General features: G+C 33.6%; 7 protein-coding genes across 7 annotated transcripts; 1 reads left to right on the forward strand and 6 right to left on the reverse strand. All coding sequences in view use genetic code 12, as the record gives it.

Annotated features, from left to right (window-relative positions):
• Nucleotides 1-61: 61 nt before the first annotated feature.
• Nucleotides 62-2,985, reverse strand: DFJ63DRAFT_183811 (uncharacterized protein). The gene has a single exon (XM_064903821.1). The coding sequence runs from the start codon at nucleotides 2,627-2,629 to the stop codon at nucleotides 488-490; it is 2,142 nt and encodes a 713-aa protein (XP_064760841.1). The 5' UTR covers nucleotides 2,630-2,985; the 3' UTR covers nucleotides 62-487.
• Nucleotides 2,910-5,446, reverse strand: ZCF32 (Zcf32p). Its single transcript, XM_064907103.1, is given in 3 exon segments — nucleotides 2,910-2,996; nucleotides 3,111-3,208; nucleotides 3,221-5,446. 1 exon segment carries the CDS (start codon nucleotides 5,098-5,100, stop codon nucleotides 3,343-3,345), a length of 1,758 nt encoding a protein of 585 aa, XP_064760842.1. The 5' UTR covers nucleotides 5,101-5,446; the 3' UTR covers nucleotides 2,910-2,996; nucleotides 3,111-3,208; nucleotides 3,221-3,342.
• A 756-nt stretch (nucleotides 5,447-6,202) lies between these two features.
• DFJ63DRAFT_288276 (uncharacterized protein) lies at nucleotides 6,203-7,255 on the reverse strand (the record flags this gene model as incomplete). The annotated part of the gene is made up of 1 exon (XM_064905131.1): nucleotides 6,203-7,255. One exon carries the CDS (start codon nucleotides 7,253-7,255, stop codon nucleotides 6,203-6,205), a length of 1,053 nt encoding a protein of 350 aa, XP_064760843.1.
• A 121-nt stretch (nucleotides 7,256-7,376) lies between these two features.
• On the forward strand, nucleotides 7,377-8,964 carry DFJ63DRAFT_183808 (RBR-type E3 ubiquitin transferase). Its single transcript, XM_064903820.1, has one exon. It carries the CDS (start codon nucleotides 7,498-7,500, stop codon nucleotides 8,947-8,949), a length of 1,452 nt encoding a protein of 483 aa, XP_064760844.1. The 5' UTR covers nucleotides 7,377-7,497; the 3' UTR covers nucleotides 8,950-8,964.
• Nucleotides 8,965-10,819, reverse strand: DFJ63DRAFT_183807 (uncharacterized protein). The gene has a single exon (XM_064903819.1). The coding sequence runs from the start codon at nucleotides 10,609-10,611 to the stop codon at nucleotides 8,980-8,982; it is 1,632 nt and encodes a 543-aa protein (XP_064760845.1). The 5' UTR covers nucleotides 10,612-10,819; the 3' UTR covers nucleotides 8,965-8,979.
• DFJ63DRAFT_183806 (uncharacterized protein) lies at nucleotides 10,820-12,340 on the reverse strand. The gene is made up of 2 exons (XM_064903818.1): nucleotides 12,137-12,340; nucleotides 10,820-11,874 (listed from the first exon to the last, which is right to left on the reverse strand). The coding sequence occupies exons 1-2, from the start codon at nucleotides 12,152-12,154 to the stop codon at nucleotides 11,029-11,031; spliced, it is 864 nt and encodes a 287-aa protein (XP_064760846.1). The 5' UTR covers nucleotides 12,155-12,340; the 3' UTR covers nucleotides 10,820-11,028.
• SEC7 (Arf family guanine nucleotide exchange factor) lies at nucleotides 12,232-18,062 on the reverse strand (the record flags this gene model as incomplete). Its single annotated transcript, XM_064907601.1, has 2 exons — nucleotides 12,232-17,860; nucleotides 17,918-18,062. 2 exons carry the CDS (start codon nucleotides 18,060-18,062, stop codon nucleotides 12,528-12,530), a joined length of 5,478 nt encoding a protein of 1,825 aa, XP_064760847.1. The 3' UTR covers nucleotides 12,232-12,527.
• Nucleotides 18,063-18,130: the final 68 nt, after the last annotated feature.

The raw sequence follows: 18,130 nt of genomic DNA on the forward strand, positions 1-18,130 counted from the left end.
TATGGTCGTATCTAGTTCTGAGTAGAACTATTTGTCTTCTTTTGATTCTAACTTAATAGTAAAGTCGGTGTAGCTACTATCCAAGGCTCATACTCTTAAAAAAAGATCAAAAATCAAGATTAATTATCATATATCAATCACATCAACAATGTAATTCATACAGTTGATACTAATACTACTACATGTTGTGTATGTGATTGGCGATGAATCTTCCAGATATAAAGTCAAATATCATCATACTAAAGTACCTAGAAACACTCCAGAATCTTTGATAAATTAGAATTTAACCCATCAAGGTCCAGATATTAGCGGAATATTTGAAGGTAGGTGGTGTTATAGTTGAGAAGGATTTAAGGTTGATACAATAATAGATGCATTTAATATAAAGGTTAATTTGTTGATGGGACTATTGTTATACATATGTATATATTTTTAGTTCTATAATAGCTAGTTACAATTTTAATAAATCTATTATTTATTTATTTACCTACAGGAAAGGATAACACGATCTAGGGCCATGAACCAATTTATGTATCATTGACTTAGTGTTTTCATTATCAAATTTAATTCTTTTCTCGAGTTCACTAATGTATGTTCCTTTCTTTTTAAACCCAGCATTACCTCTGAGGTATGCTTGATACAGACGACCAAAATCCAATATCATCATTGAATTGGTGCCTGTATCATAAAGGAAGTTTGAAGCATGTACATCTCCATGACTAACACCGAGGCCATGGAGAGTTTTCATAACATTGTACAATTCAACTTCTGCTTTGCTGTTGAAATTCAGTTTCAGGAGTACTTCACCCTTAACATGCTGCATTTTAATATAGAATCCGGACATGGAATTCACACTGCCTATATCAGAACAGGTCTTCGCCTCTTGATTCTTCAAAAATCCAATTGAATAGCACTTAGGCTTAAATTTAGTTTTATTTAGCAATACGTTAACTAAACTTTCACGGATGAAGTACTTAAAACTCTGTTTTAAGCGGTCTTCAAAATAAACAACAGTACTAGATTCATCAACTTTGCAAAGGATAGGATCAAAAATCTTATAGATCTTATCATCTCCAGTCTTAATAACAATCGAATAGTTCTTTTGTGGAAGCTTTCCACTAAGAATTGTATAGCTGCCAATGGAACTTATGTCCAATAATTCCATATTCATGATATTTTTAAGCACGCAATAACCAATAAGAGACATATTTATATCAAACTTCTGAAATATTTTTATTTCAACTTCTTTAATTTGTTTTATATCCAGATCTTGAAATCTAACAGAAGAATTATTAGTCATTTTGTCATCTTCAATGTCATCTTCCAAATCATCTTCCATAGTATCTTGCATATCAGCTTCCGTATCTTCAGGATAATTATAAATGACTTCTAATGCACCTTGAATATACTCATTTATAGTATGTATATCACTGTCACCATCATCTGAACTGCCAACACCAAATTCTGTTGCACTAGAATCTAGATTGTTATTGTGCTCTCCACTTATTGCCAGAGTTAACACATCCTGTGTTTGGATATTAACCTTGATATTATTCGGCACAGATGAGATCAACTCATAGAATGAATATAAAGTTTCGTATCTATCCTTCCACAATTGTGATGTTTGATCCTTGGTATAAGACAACGATGTAACAAAATCCGAGACCCTTGATTCCTCAACTGTTTTGGAAAACTTTAATGTAAATAGAAGGATGAAAGTTGGTACTGATACTTGCTCATGCTCGGCATCAAAGATTACAATCTCACATGGAATACGATATAATTTGGACATATTATATGATATCAGTGGATAGTGATTTAGAATAAAACCAATACAATAACTTCCATCAGTAATTATAAATGTATTTGAATTACACAGAAGACTTTGCATAAAGCCTTGCAGAAACAAATTAATGAACTGCTTTGATTCATTATTGGTTTTGGATTTAGAAAGGTCAAAACTTTGGAACTTCTCCTTAATTTTATTACACTTGATTTCAACTGGTACTGTATCCAACTTATTGATGGTGATTGAAATATCTGGAATAGATTTATAATCGGTATCTTTAATGTACTGAGTTTCCTGCCTTTTGAAAATGAATTTATTATTCTTAAATAACTCTCCAGCAACATTCAAAAGTGAGAATAATTCTGATTCAATTACAAATTCCTTTTTAGCACAAGAAACTATATCTGGAATATGATGACAAATATCAATAGAACCAACAGCTGTTGGTACAATGTTTAGTAAATGCATATTTTCCTTGACAAAGCTAGAGTATGGTTTGGAAACGAATTGAGGAAAAAAGTATCCATTATCATTAAAAAATGTGTTTTTTGCATCATAGCCTTCCGCTGTATTATTGAAATCTGGTTTTAAGCCATTGGTTAACGTATTGACTGAAGTGGTGTTGGGACTGAATGAAGATCTTATTTGGTTTTTAAGGCTTTTAATTTCCCACTTAACACATAGATATTTCATAAATAATGTATACTCTTTAAAGATTTGTAATCGAGCCTTTACTCTTCTATCTTTAAATTCAATTTTAGAATCTCCTAAAATATTATTATGTACCATCCTAAATTGTTGAACAAGAGCCACTTCATCAGAACTAAAAGTTGGATACATTAAGTGCAGATAACATGCCTTATATAACGCTAAAAGTATTTCTTTGATTTTTTTTATATCATATGGCTCACAGACCAGTAGTGTTTCCTAAACTTCTCTTGATAATTCTGAATTATCATTGATATTGAACTCTTTTAAAACAAATTTTAATTTTGTTAACCCTTTCATATAACTTTTTGATATTCCGGCGTCACTTGAAACTCTTAACAAATTTATGTTCTTATCATGATTCTTCTTATAAAATTTAATGAAATTATCACAATTGATAAGTTTCAGGAAGGAAGACATTAAAGTGAATGTGAATTAATAGGTTGGCAATGTTATGTCTCTGATGAATTCTTCTTATGATGATAGACAGAAAATCTCTGATTGTTTTTGTTTCGGTTTAGCATAGATTTTTTTTCACTTTTGCAGTAATCAAGCGCTTCTTTATTAGGAAACTTTAAACATAAATGCTGCGCATAACAATGAAAAAGGCTAACATGATAGGTTGTGTTAATACTACAAAACAGTTCATATAATTGCTATTAAGAATACCAAACTGACACACCGTAATTATTTACCATAACAAATTAATGTCCTTCGATTCTTTTAGAACCTCTTGTTGTTTAATAATTTGTACAATTTTTAAATATTTTGCTGCAAATAAAAATTGGGAAAATACAATATAAATGGTAGCACCGCAAACATAACTACAAAAAATATTCTTATATTTACAATAGAGCTATATCAATATCTAAAATTCTAGAAGCTACTATCCAATCTTCTCCTGTTTCCCAACACCTTGTCATGATTTGTAAACTCTTAAGAGCATTTACATTACCCATTTCAATCAATTTGGTAAACCTTTGTCTGAAGAACTCTCTCATATCTTGATCAAGGGTTTCGCAACCAGCTGAAAAGGAACAGAAGATAGTACAAATATCAGCAGGTGATTGTGATTCTAAATTTTCTCTGGCTATGAGCCCAATCCCATTGGCTAAATCTTGAATGATCTGTGACTCTCTGGGTATCTTTAAAGCTCTTCTATATAGGTTCAATATACCCATATCACAGAAACTCTTATTCGTACATCTTAAAATATTATCTTGTTCAATCAAGTTTGATAAGTTTGGAGGAGAGTTGCTGTTAGTCGAAGCCTTCTTCTTTTGTATTTTATAATCAATAATCTTGTCTAACTTCTTTTGCCTTCTCTTTTCACCTAATTCGTAAGCTTTGGTGAGCTTTTCCTTGCATTCCAAAGCTTGCGTAATGATTTCAATCGGTAGTTCTGTAAGATTACCATCACATTCTTCTATATAAGCATTGGTTTTTCTAATCAATAACGCCACCTCTGTGAAATGGGGGAGAAATTTAACATCAAAACCAAGTAAATGATCAATGTCTCGTTTAGGATTCATAACACTTTGTTCTAATCTTTCTATTTCGTTAATCGTTGCTACAGACTCTGCAGGAACATAGGCATTTAAATCATCCTTAAATGATAAATAATTATGAGAATTTCGTGTTGCAGATAATGCTCCTATCACATCCACATATACAAACCATCTCATTAGAAAGAAAGCTATATCACTTTCAGTACCTGAATTTGAGTGATGCTGATTTTCATCTATTCTGTTGCTCTCGTTGGAATTGCGACGGCTCTTTGAATTTCTGGCTAAAATAATCTGTCTAGCACCAATTGTATGAGCTCTATGTCTGTTAAAGTCTTTGGAATGGAATACCTCATAACATGATAATAACAATACAGTTGCTAAGGTTTCATTTGAAGTGGCACTTTTGCTGTCTTTTAAAAGTCTTAAAAGCTCGGTACAAGAACGAGCTAATAATTGATCAGTAACAATGGAGGGTGTATCGTTTGAACTAATCAAATTTGATCTTAGTTTAGCCGAAAAGGCAAGTAAGGTTGTCAATATTGATGGGTAATGCATTGCCATCTGAGGTAAAAGAACCTTAAACGGGTTGTCGGTATATACATGAGCTGGAGCGGGAACTAAATGTTCGGATGCTACATGGACCCAAAAATGCATTAAATTCCTATAGAATGGAACTTGTAGTAGTATCTCTGGAAACGGAGTTATCATAGGAGGAATTGATGTGAAAAGCTCTTCAGGAGTTATAATATGAGGCTGGGCATGGTCATAAGGTAGCGTGTTAATAGTAGCAATTTCACTATCCAATGGCTCATCTAATTCATCGTCATCAAGATCTTCCAATCTATTTGAAGAAGACTGAATCCACTTATGTGTCATTATCGAAGGAGAAAGTAAGTCTCCTACATAGTTCGGCAGCCTAGTGGGCATATAAGCTTCAATTCTAGCCAAATCCTCTGAATAATTACCCAAGAACCTTTCCTCAGTATCCTTACTCGGATCTAATTCAATATCAACATCTGATATTTCACCTTTTTTAATTGTCTGTGATTGTCTTTCTAAATCTGTACCAGATAATTTTGGACTATCAATGTCCATACTCGAAAGGACAAAATTGTTAAATATTCCAGAGTTCTGTAGATGGAATTGTTGTCCTCCATTAGTTATCCTTTCCAACGCATTTGATAGACTCTCTATACCGTTTGAAATATCTGGTATATTTTCTAGAAATATTGGAGTTGGAATTTGTTCCTGTTGTTGATTATTAAAATCATCAGCTTCTTGCTTGATATATTCGTCCCTGGCCAGATTCTCTCTATTCTCGGTTTGATTACGCGGGATACTTATTGTTGCAGATACATTGACACTATCAGTATACTGATAGTCATTTGTTTTAGGTAACACAACATCACTTAATATTGAATCACCTCCTGGAGTTAAAAAAGACGGTGGTGATCTCATAGCTGGAGGACTAATAGATTCGTTGGTTAGCTCAACCAATCTTCTTTTCTGTACCTTGTTCTCCTGTTCATTTGAATCATTGATTCTCTTTAATGAGTTACTAGGACTCAAATTGAAAGATGTAAAATTGCTATAACTGCTATTTAGTGAAGTAGTTGTCAGAATCAAGTTTATAGGTGTTGGAGAGTTTGAGTCTAGGCTGGCTGACAGTTCTATAAATTTAACCCCTAACACATCTTCGGCAGGTAGGTTGATGGTTGTAGTTTCAGTTTTAGACTTTGGCAACGTTGAGTTGTTAAAAACTATTGGCGTGGAGTATGGATCCTTTCTTCGCTTTGAAACATCTTTATATGGTCTTCCACCCCATGTTAACTTAATTGAATAATCACAATCAGTTCCAGTTTTCAAACAGTACGAGCAACTAGGTTTTTGTTCATCACACTTGATTTTCAATCGTTTGCAATTGTGACAACCATTTCTACTCCTCCGTATCTTCTTCTTGGAGTCCATCTTATATTATCATTATATTTCAAGGCTTTTCAAGATAACAAAAGATATGGAAATTTGAAATTTATAGAAATCGCTATATCTTAGCGGAAATTTACTATATGCAGGGAGCTTTAAAGGCGGAATACCATATTATGACAACAATATTCGAAATTTCGTAAATGATTATACATTAATACAGATTGTAATGTTTATCTAAATTATATTCTATATAGCATTACGGGGAATGGAACTAAAGTAGGTTTTCATCTTTTTTGTCAAGAAGTCCACCAGTTTTCTTTTCAGTATTTTTTTCAACATATTTCTTTCCATACAAAATGGATAATAACTTATCGTACAATCTGTATAAATAGCCTGCTAGGATTAACAATCCCCCAAGAATTGTCCCTAATTTAGCCACAAATTGAACAAATGGAATTCTCTTTTCGGAAATAGTTAATTTTATAGGTTCGAAATCGTATCTGAAAAATATTCCTGGAATACCCATTGGTTTCTTCTGTTGATCATATGGGTATACATGGTGACTTTCGGTCAAAGAATATTGATTGGTATCTATAACTAACCCCAACTTTTGATATACTGTTGGCACTACTTTAGTGTGATATCTGTATGCTTGAAGGTTTTCTTCTGTTACTTTACCTGTTGCATCTAACGGATTATTGATAAAAGGATAGAACTCTCCATATGAAAATTCTTGAATTAAATGAGTGAAGTTTAAAGCTTCAATTGGCACATGTGATCTATCACTGTAACCAACTCCTTTAGCAGTAATATGGAATTCACCCTTAACATGGTTAACAGGAATTGAACCAAAAACATGACATGCAGGTCGACCTTCATTAACACGAGCACCTTCAAGTCTGAACTCAGCTCTCATAGATTCTCTCATAACTTCTTCTAAGTCTGGAGTATCATGAGCATCATTAACATTATTGACGTTGAAATTTTCAGGTATAAAAAAATTCATACCTTCAAAATTTAAAGTTTCACCAGCCAAATATCTATCTTTGGTCAAATCTCTGACATTGGTATGAAGGAATTCACATGGCATCGCTATTAACATATCCACATTAATAGATAAATCAGATCTAATTTCATCGTCAACGATGAATTGCCTATCAACATATCCACCAAGAAACCCACCAATTTCAATCCATACGATTAACAACCCAGCAAATATTGTCATCAAGGTGGAAAATCCTCCTCTCTGAGATCTTACACTGTGCTGAGAATCTACCTTAGGGAACGCATCAAAGGTTCGTACTTTCGTAGCAAAACTGTCCATCTAATGATACCTCTATTCAATCACACTAACAAGGTTTTTGTATTTGCTGTCAATTCCTTAAATAAACCCTCCCGTACTATTTTTTTCGACTTACCTTTTTTAGACACAATCAATTTTTCGCGGTAAGGATGTTTTTTTAGCAGCTGCATATATAGATCAAAATTCTAATTTTGACCATAATAGATAGTAATTAGTAATTGTAACTCAAGATCAAAGGAGGCAATTAAACTCAATGATATAACATGGAAATACAGATGGAAGATCAAGACATAGTGTTTTCCGATGATGTCAGAGTTCAAGAACTACAGTCGTGTCACTATATCTTTCCTGATCTCAAAGTTGATTTAGATAATCTTTCAGGATCATTAGAAGTTCAAATAAGCTTTGAAGATGGTCTACATCTAAATCTAGTTAGTGAGGAGAATTCGGTTCAAGAATCTACTTTAGTAAATCATTTGCCACCAATAGCATTGAACGTTCAACTACCTTCTACTTATCCCGAAGTGGATCCACCTATTATAGATATTGATTGCAATGTACTTACAGAATCCCAAATTAGTGAATTGAAATCTAATTTGATTGATATTTGGAAATCATTACATGATCAAGTGTTATATTCAATGGTTGATCATATTCAAAACGATATTATTAATATGTTCGGTGAAAGTTATCAAGTTTGTAATCCAGAAGTTTATTTTGATTTATTGAAACTAGATAGGAAAATAAAAAAGGATGAATTCAACGCAAAGACCTTTACGTGTGAGATTTGTCAGGATGATAATAAAGGTATTAAATGCAGTCGAATAGAAGGTTGTGGTCATGTCTTTTGTAATGATTGTTTGTACGATTGTTTTGCAAATTATATTAGAAGTGGAGAGGTCTCAAATATTCATTGTCCAGATTTTGGATGTACTAAGGAATATGTTAGCTTTAAAGAAAAGGCTAAATCTATCGATAACTTCACAATGAAACCTTCAGAGATAGTAGCGCTTGTTGAAAGATTGTTAAAGCCTCCCATTTCGTTAAACTTTTTATCTCAGGTTTTAAATGGACGAAATTCAGAAGATTCAAAACAAGAAGAAGATTTGGTGAAAAGATATTATAGATTATTTCAAAAAAATCAATACGAATTCATTGGTACTATATTTCCAAGACGGGTCATTGAATGTCCAAAACTAGGTTGTGGCGAAAGGTTATTCAAATACAATATGTCTGACAACTTAATGATATGTAATAATTGCAAACATGTGTTTTGTGCTATCTGCTTAAATTCCTTTCATGGAGACTACAAGGCATGTAAACTTCTTGGGAAAGAATGGTTTGAAGGCATACTTCTCGAAGATTTGAAGACGTATATAGAGCTTCCGGATGAAAGCATGATGAAAGAGAATATTGGTAGTCATTACGGAATCAAAAAAATTGCGAAGGCGGTAAAGTTATATGAGCTTGAGTGCTTGTTTGAAGATTTTAAAAAGGAATCCGGGGTAATGGCTTGTCCAGTTTGTGACACCGTTGTCGAAAGAATAGATGGTTGTAATAAAATTACATGTTACAAATGTAATACAAGTTTTTGCTATTTATGTGGAGAGAAAATTAGCGGTTACAGTCATTTCAATGATGCTGGTTCTGATTGTGCGGGCAAATTATTTCATGGTGCTCCAGGACATGATGATGACGATAATTTTATTTTTTAACTTCTAATTAACTAAGGTATATATTATATATCACATAAATTTTGATGGTTTCCTAGGTTCTCTAGCATATCTGTAACATTCTCGGTGTAATCTTCTTCTTCTAAATTCGTAAACGATTTCATGCTCTTCATGTTTTTTGTCATAAATCCATCCCTCATCCGCATCTTCTCTGGTTTCAAGTAAGTGTGATTTATCTAAATCTCTATCATGAAGAAATTTCTTGGGATTATTATCGATTTTCCATTTATTGGCAAAAGCAAAATCAAACTTCCAATCCTTTGGAGGTAAGACTTTAGCCAAATGGTCTACTCCAACCGGTCTCTTTCCTGTTACTCTTACCTTATTTTTTATATCAAACATGTTATTTGAATATCGATAGAACGACCACTTATTGTGAAGAATGTTTTTCGTCTGTAATTCATAAATCTCAATAACTTTAACTTCTGGAGAATCATCTATGATTATATCCTTCCTATCAAATTCCTTTGGCTCTTTATCATTATCCGTATCTGGTAGTTTTTCTTTCTTCGGTTTTAATGCAGCTCTCTTCTTTTGGGCTTGGCTTAATTCAACTAGATACTTTTTCGATTTAGGATGACAAAGGATTAATCCTAACCATCCCGATTGAATGAAAATTAACCTCCATGGCATAAATTGACCCAAAAATAAAACTAATGAAGTAGCAAGCATAGCACCATAGAATAAAAATGTGGAAAGACGCTCATTCTCAAATCCAGCTGTCTTATACCAAAATATCTCTGCAGCATTGATTCCTTCTAAAACATCGGTAGTTAAGTTTTGGAGATCTCTCATATTCATTAATAAAGCCACTTGTGAAGATGCATAGCTTGCCCTTTCCTTTTTATCGTCTACAATATCAGCAGACCCTGTACCTGACTGAGAACCTACATCTGAAGAGTCATCGGCTGATGATGTTCGAGAAACCAGGGGAATCAATTGCGTGGGATCATGGTCTTCCATAAACCCTTCACTAATGAAATCATCAACTATACTGGAATCCTCAGAATCGCTAAGGAATGTTAATAATGATTGTCCACGCTTTTTCACCTTTATAAAATCTGGTAATGGTTTTGGATGTCTGTAAAGATATCCAGGGAGTAATATACCGAATAACACAAACATAACAGGGAAAGCTAAAACCACATGAGGCCATAAGCATACTGCGGTATAGAATACCAATACGGTTAACGTTTTAGTTGGCTTTCTCCAGGTAATCACGTGTATTAAACCATATTGGAGAGCAAAGAATGCACTCATTCTACCACTCAATTTTTTGAAATTAGATATAAGTTGTCTAATTGATAGCTTCGGCCTTCTATTATATTCTGGATCATTCATTTTTCTTTCAAGTATCTCTTTTTCAGGAGCTGCATCAGGTATAACATGTTGAATCATTTTCTCCATTAATTTATCCATGAAATGATGGGTCTTTTTAGGTTGTTCTTCAGCAGATGCTGCCATTGATTCTATGGCCTTCATTTGTTCGTCAGTAAACTCGTCTCCTTCGTCTGATTCAATAGAACCATCTTTATCGAGATCAGATGAACCTTTGCTGAATTTCTGAGAAGCTTCATACATGTGATTGATTAATCGGGTAGAAGTCTCTTCGTAGAGTGCGTCTCTTATATGACGATACGACATTATATAACCCAACACCAACTGTCAACACTACTACTTCGTCAATATATCGAATTGTTTTCAAAAGAAAACTATATAGTTTGTTTTTAACATAAATTTTGAATGTGGGGCACAGTATCGCCAAAAAAATACTTTTGGTTGCGACTCACTCACATGCTAGGGAAAAAGTTTTGGTTAGCATAAAACAATGGCACCGATTTAGAGTTGTATAAAAAACTTACGGGGCAACTATTACAATTTCTACAGTATAGTTTAATTGAAAACATTTCTAGATCGTTACTATGGCTTTGTATTAGTGTAGCCTAAATTACAAAAAGAAAATTCATGTGGAGGATGGATATTTGAAAGAAATAAGAACAGTTATTAAATAACCTGATAATACCAATTTTTGGCGAGTGATGTCAATACATTCCCTTAAACTTATAAAGATGGGAAGTTTTGTTCATCAAATTTAGCAGCAGCTGGGGCTTCTGGTTTTTTACCACCTCTAGCTCCACCTCTGGCGCCACCTCTGGTGGAACCTCTAGCACCACCTCTGGTATTACCTCTGGCTCCACCTCTGGCTCCACCTCTAGCACCACCTCTGGCACCTCTGAAACTATCTCTTTGTTGAGGAACTTCATCAGCAAAACTGGCTTCAACTTCTAAAAATTTCTTTTCTTTGGTAACCTTAGCTTTGGTTTTCTTAGCAGCAGTTGATTCAAAGAATGATTCTTGGTGTTTTTCAAGAACAGCTTCAGCAGTCCATTTATCTTCAGCACCAGCATTTGGTTTTCTAACTTGTTTAGAAGCACCACTTAATTCTTGTTGTTTTAATTCTAATTCAGCAAAGTAATCTTGTAATGATCTTTTAGCAACTTCTGGTTCAGCTTCTTCTTCTTCTTCTTCAGCAGCTAATTCAGCTTTTGCATCTTCAGCACCTTCAGCTTCACCTTCAGCTTCTCTATCTTCACCTTCACCCCAACCTTGTTTCAATTTCTTCTTGGAGTCGGTCTTACCGGTTCTTGAGTGACGATCGAAAGGTTTCTTTTGGTGTTTAGCTGGAGTTGCTGATGGAGCAGTAACATCTTTGTTGTCGTTCTTGGATTTGGCGGCAGCTTCATTACCGGTAACCTTGGCCTTCTTTTTAGCCTTGGCTGGGTCAGCAGAAGCTGGTGCAACGTCAGCCTTCTTAGAGGAAGTGTTCTTCTTGACAACTTCCTTAGGTGGGGCTTGAGGAACAACTTCGTCGTCTTCGACGTCGTTACCTAATAAGTGATACAAGTTCTAAACATAAAAAAATTTGTTAGTAAACATTCTCAATTCCTTTATTACATTTCATTAAAATTTCCATTTCTTATCTTATTAACTGCATTGGTATGAATTGAATCTTAATTTGAAAATTATGATCATTATCGACAAATAAAATTTCATATAGTTGTCGTTCGACTAATTGCTCAATTCATCTCTCCCCACCTTATTTGATGATGGAATTACATCTAAAACTTCTGGAAATTTGGTTGAAATGGTCCAAATGAACGGTACATACTTTGTTTTCAAAAGACATCTTTTAAAAACTCTAATTCAAGTTAATTATCTGTTTCAAATCTAAAGTTCTTTCTTTCACCAAAGGTATATATAAATTGAAATTGAAAAAAAAAGCCTGAAAAATTTGCTGACCGTCCAACGACTTGAGAAAAAAAGAATAAATTGGTTTTGTGTTAATTTTATAAAATGTATGACTTTACTGACTGTGTAAAATTAAGTACTACTATATACGGCCCCTGCGTAAATAGTAGCACTGGGCGTAAGCAAATGGAATGAAATGGTTGCAAATTAATTTTTTAATATATATTCAAAAAAAACTATATCTTTTTTAATTACTTATAATATACATAATGTTTTTCATTTTAAATTTTAGGTATGGAAATAAACTACGTTCAGTCTTTATTTTCAATAAATTCTTCTCCAACTCGGGTCAAGAATACTTTTATAGCTCCTCTTAACTCAGATGACATGCTCTTGGAAAATAATTTCAAAGTTAAACTATACATAGCTGGAGAATAGGTAAGGAAATCTCCATCATCTAATTCAATATAACCTTGAAATATTTCAACAATGACTGGTTTCCAAGTAGCGATGCTTTTTTGATTACCGTTTTCTTCAAGGTCGGCATACCTTTCAGTTATACTATTACATAACGGTATTACTGATTCCATTATTACTTGTTTGGCAAGTTGATTCGCCTTATTGTCGTCACAATACATTTTGAACATCACATTTATAAATACTGCCGATGATGAAGATTCTTGCTTCAATAAATTTGGTAATCTTTCAATTACACCAGCATTCCATAATCTCACTCTTAAATCATAATCATCATTAAATCTTTTGGCAAATTGGTAACTTTGAAGAAGAAGGAATGCCAATCTCAATAATGATTGGTATGGAATGGTCTTATAAAATTCTGGTTTTTCAAAAAGTTCGGAAAGAGTTTGAATTAACAACAACTGTAACACACTTTTAACAACTATGGCAGATTGTTTTCTGGAAATTATTGCTCTTTCTTCAGGACCATCACGTCTAGGTGTTAATGGTTCGTTTAATGCATCTGGAGCAGCATTATTATCACCGTTAACAGTAATTTCTTCTCTGTGTCTTCTGAGAGGATCTAAAGTAAACAATTCAGTAGCAGTGGTTAACTCAAATAACTCTGCAAAGGCAACGTTTATCAAGCTCCAATGGTTTCCATCAAATTCAGTACAACTTTTTAAAATTAAAATTGATAAACATTCTCTACCTATCTTGGCAATAGTATCATTCTCTTGACAAATGCAAGAAACAATCAATTCCAAAAATCTATCCAATAAATGCTTCAAAGCATCAAAGAATGTACCAAAAAGTTTTATCATACTGTGTAACGCTTGGATCAAAGTTGTAGAAAGCCAAACTGATAATTTATCATTAGATTCATCAATACTTAATTCCCAATGTTCATTCAAAACTTCGAATATAGGGAAAAGTAATTCCTTGCATACTCTATCCCAGAAATTCAATTCAAAATATCCACCATATTGGTTAATAACTTCAAATAAATAGACCAAGGCTCTAGAACGAACTTCAAGTTCATCTCCCTTCATGATTATATCAACAAAACCTTCCAATACTGGGAACCATAATTTATCAAGTAATTCGCTCTTATCAGCAATTCTTGCCACTCCACCATTATCGGTTTCAGTAAAACTATATTGAGCAATATGATTAACCAATCTCAGTAATACATCTAATGATAAAAGACTAACTCTTTGGAATCTTTCATTTTTAGCTAATGTAGTGAAACATCTAACAAGTTCTGTAAATGATTCCTGGGCTCTTACCTCAGCAATGTATTCTTTATTAATCCAATTGGCCATCTTATAAGACTTCATAACTAAAGATTCTTTATTCTCCTTTGCTGCAGCAGTTAATACTTCAAAAATAGTCTTCCAACCTGATTTAATTTGAGTAGCACGAGCTAAAATCATATTATTAATACACTCCAATACTAAATCCTTTACTTCTAAAGATCCATTATGGACTATGATGTGACCAAATGGTTTTAAGAATTCTTTTTGGAATTTAAAATGAGATAATTCATCAATTTCTAAAAATTTCATTGATAACTGTCTTAATGAATCAACTGCGAAGAACAGGATCAGAGTACTACTATGACAACCAACCTCGTTAAAGGTTTCACCAAGGATTGCCCATAATTGCGACCACTCAAGACGGATACGTTTCATATTATAGTAACAGATATCTACCACTTTTTGTAAAGCGAAAGTTCTTGGATTATTACTTTGTCCTGATGATTCAATTTCTTCCATGGCAACTTCAGATAAAGCTTTAACAAATGCAACGATGGCCTCACCAGATAAATTTGCACTGTTAGTGAAAACTCTATCAATAGCAACTCCTAATTCAGTCTTAGTTAACAAATGTGCAACATATGGTGATAACTGTTGATTGTGAAATTTAATAGACGCAGCTTGTGAAGCAGTAGTTTGAGCGGTAAACAGGCTGAAGAAATTACTTGTGCTTGGTCTTGCACTACTGTCCGAAGATCCTCTATTGACTAATTTTGCAGTAGAAACATCTGGGATAGATTCTTGATCAATACCTTGAGCAATTAATTGTAATCTTTCTAATTGTGATATTGAAGTTAAAACATGACTCCATGCGCTTCCTAATTGATCACCATCAGTAACTGCAACTTCCAATAAAATATGAATTGCTTCCACATTTTTAGCTTTCATCTCTTGATAGTTATTCAAGTTGGAAAATTGAACCAAAGCTCCAATAAACGAAGCACGGGCATATTCCAAGTCAAACATGCTTGCAATTCGAATTGATAATTTAATACCTTCCAAACAGGTTTTTGTGATATCATCTTCTTCAAATTCCTTAAATGGGGGAGTCAAAGTAGCTAATATGGACATCCATAAAGTATCAAAGATTGATTTAACATGATCAACATGAGATGCGGTATAAAACCCTCCACTGGTACTATGCGAACTCAACTTTTTACCTAACCCTATAACCAAAGTCTCTGTCTTATTTGACATTTCCTTTGATGCGTGAATATATGCTTCTCTATTAAAATCTCTAGTTCCAAAAAGTCCACCTGATGAAGCTGGAACTATATTAGCATCACCTGCTAATAATGCCGCATGTTGTTCGGACAATAATTTGATTTCATTGCTTTGTATTTCATCATAAATCTTTTGTAAAAATTCTACAGGCAAATCTTTACCATCATCTATACCAGCATTATTCTTGATGAAGTAGTCGAATGACATACGATTTTTAATTTGAGGGGAATGTAAATCAGTATTCAACAAAATAACAGAATAGGCTAACACATAGGCCGAATCAGCATTTGCAAACACATCAGGGTTACCTAATACATATCTTTCCGCGAATTTCAACATGAATCTATCGATTTTTTGTCCTTCACCAGGTAATCTGAATGATTGTAAGAATTTTCTCATAGCATCGACAAAATCAGTTTGTGCAAATTCCATTTGATCAACAAATGCATGCATAGTTGCAACATTCTTCTCATTGACCTCTCCAAGATATTCACCGATAACAGCTTTGTCTAAACCATCAGTCACTAATAAGAATTTTGCTATGCTACTTGGTTCATCGTTTTCAATAAAACCCTTGTCTAAAAAGAATGCTATTCCTTTTTTCGCTTTTTGATTGAACTGTCTAATACCTTCTAAGAGTGTTTTCTTTCTCAACTTTAGACTTTCAAATTGTTCAGGAATATCACTATCAGTAGATTGGGGTTCGGAGTTATTAACAAACGAAGTGTTACGGGAATTGTTTAATGTGGATGAAGTAGAATCTAAAGTTCCGGATCTGTCTCTAGTTAACACCACTCTTGATCCATTTTGACTGATTGTTGGTGTCACTCTGGTTCCTAAAGATGTTCCATTAATACCCTTATGAGCCCAAGAATATAATGATCTCAAAAATGCCACTGAACAATTGATTGCAGTCATTTTCAAAGCGTACTCCAATGGGAAAAGGCTGTATATTTCTGGTTCTGGAGCTTTTGAAGTCATTGTACTACTAGTTAAATTTGCAATCTTGCTAACATCATAGACTGAAATTTCATTTCTTTTGTTTTCACGATATGCTAATTTCTGGGTAGGAGTTACTTCGATTCTGGCTAATGATAATCTTGTCAAATAGTCAATGATTTTTTCACAAATATTAGGCATACTAGTATCACAATCATAATTCAAATAGAATTCAATAATACATCTTGAATCGTTACATAATTTTTCAATAACTGATAACAAATATCTCTTTTGATGTGGAGTAGAAGTCTTCATTTCACCAACAGGGAAGTAAATTTCATCCAAGAAAACTGGGATTTCTCTCTTGAACTCCGATCTTAAGTTTGAAATTATAATCCAAAATATTTCTAATGAAAGTTCAAATACTGGAGCTAATGATGAGGCTGCATTTCTTGATAACGCTAGACATACATGTTGCTTGATTGCGTTGATTAATCTTGTTTGTTCACCTTCTTTAGTGGAAAATATCACCACATCATGACTCAAAAAGATATCTATATGTTCTTTTAAAATAGTGTGAATAATATGTAAGGACAATAACTTTGATCTTACAGAATGGGATCTCATATCGGCAGTTTCATCAATAGGTTTCACTGAAATCTTACACATGGCTCTAAAGATTAAAAATGCATCTTTAACCACCAAATCTTCATCACGTTCATTAGCTTGGTTTGCAGCATCAACTCTGTCACTGTCTTCAAGTTCATCATTGAATTTCTCCAAGTTCTTTAATGTAAGTTTTTCTAAATTCTCTGATTCGGGTTCTTCTAATTTTTCTTTGCTAGCTGTTTTCAATGATAATCCGGTATTGCTTGAGGACTTGTTAACTCTATTTTTGAAAGCGGCAGAGTCCGTGATTCTTTGGAATATGGCTCCAATTACTTGTGTCAAAATACCTTGAGCAACGGATTGATTTCTTGCTGATAATGAAAATATGAATACATTGTAAATTTGTCTGACTGCTTTTAATAATGGAGCCCCATGACATGGCATCAAAAGTATACTGTGCATTAAAGCACGTACTACTTGTAATTCTAATTCAGGGTCTGTTCCTTCACCATCGAAGCAGGAAGAAATAACATACACTGACTTTTCTGTTAAATCGGCTTTATCATTATGATCATCGAATTGAGCGTAATCGAATAGTTTTGCAAAAAGGTCAACTGCCTTAGCTTTTAAATCATTACTGGCAGATTTTTCACAAGTGGCTTGTAAAGCATTGAATATTATATAGGGATCCTTTGAAGCTTCATTATTCAATGAATCAAGAGCCTTTTGGATTGAATCTTTCAATTCTTGATTTTTCTTTGTTTCTTTAGCTTCAAGTATAAACTCAAACACCTTTTTAAATATCTGGGTATTATCTACCGTAGCATTAGAATGAAATGAAACTGATGATTGTCTACGTGATGGTAATTCATTTCCTGATACATGTCTTGCTGGTATATCTATACTTTGAGAATCAATACTTTGATCTGCGGCATCAAGCTCAGATGGTGTCACATCAATGGTCGGAGTACCATTGGATCCATTTGGATGATGATTTACTTCTGGTTCAACGTCATTAGTAGAAGTTTCAGTGGTGATTTCAGTTGATTCAGCTGGTAGATCAGTGTCAACCTCACTACTGTGTTCAGGTACAGCTGTTTCAGACGTAATTTTTTCACCATTGTCGACAACTTCCAATTCAGTATCGCCACTTGCTTCTACCTCAGCAGTGCCATTTTCAGTGTTGTCAACTCCATTTTGATTAAGATCAACGTCTTCAAATCCCTCGCTTTGATCGAGGTCTTGATTCGGAATTGCCTCATTGGAGTTATGATTTAGATCACTATCTTCTGACATATCAATGGGAAAACTAATTTATCTAATTCGAAACAGACTGGTAATCGGAGTCTGGCTAATATCACTAT

Source organism: Scheffersomyces coipomensis (assembly GCF_036884675.1).
Source record: "Scheffersomyces coipomensis strain NRRL Y-17651 chromosome Unknown DFJ63scaffold_5, whole genome shotgun sequence".
NCBI lineage: Eukaryota > Fungi > Ascomycota > Pichiomycetes > Serinales > Debaryomycetaceae > Scheffersomyces > Scheffersomyces coipomensis.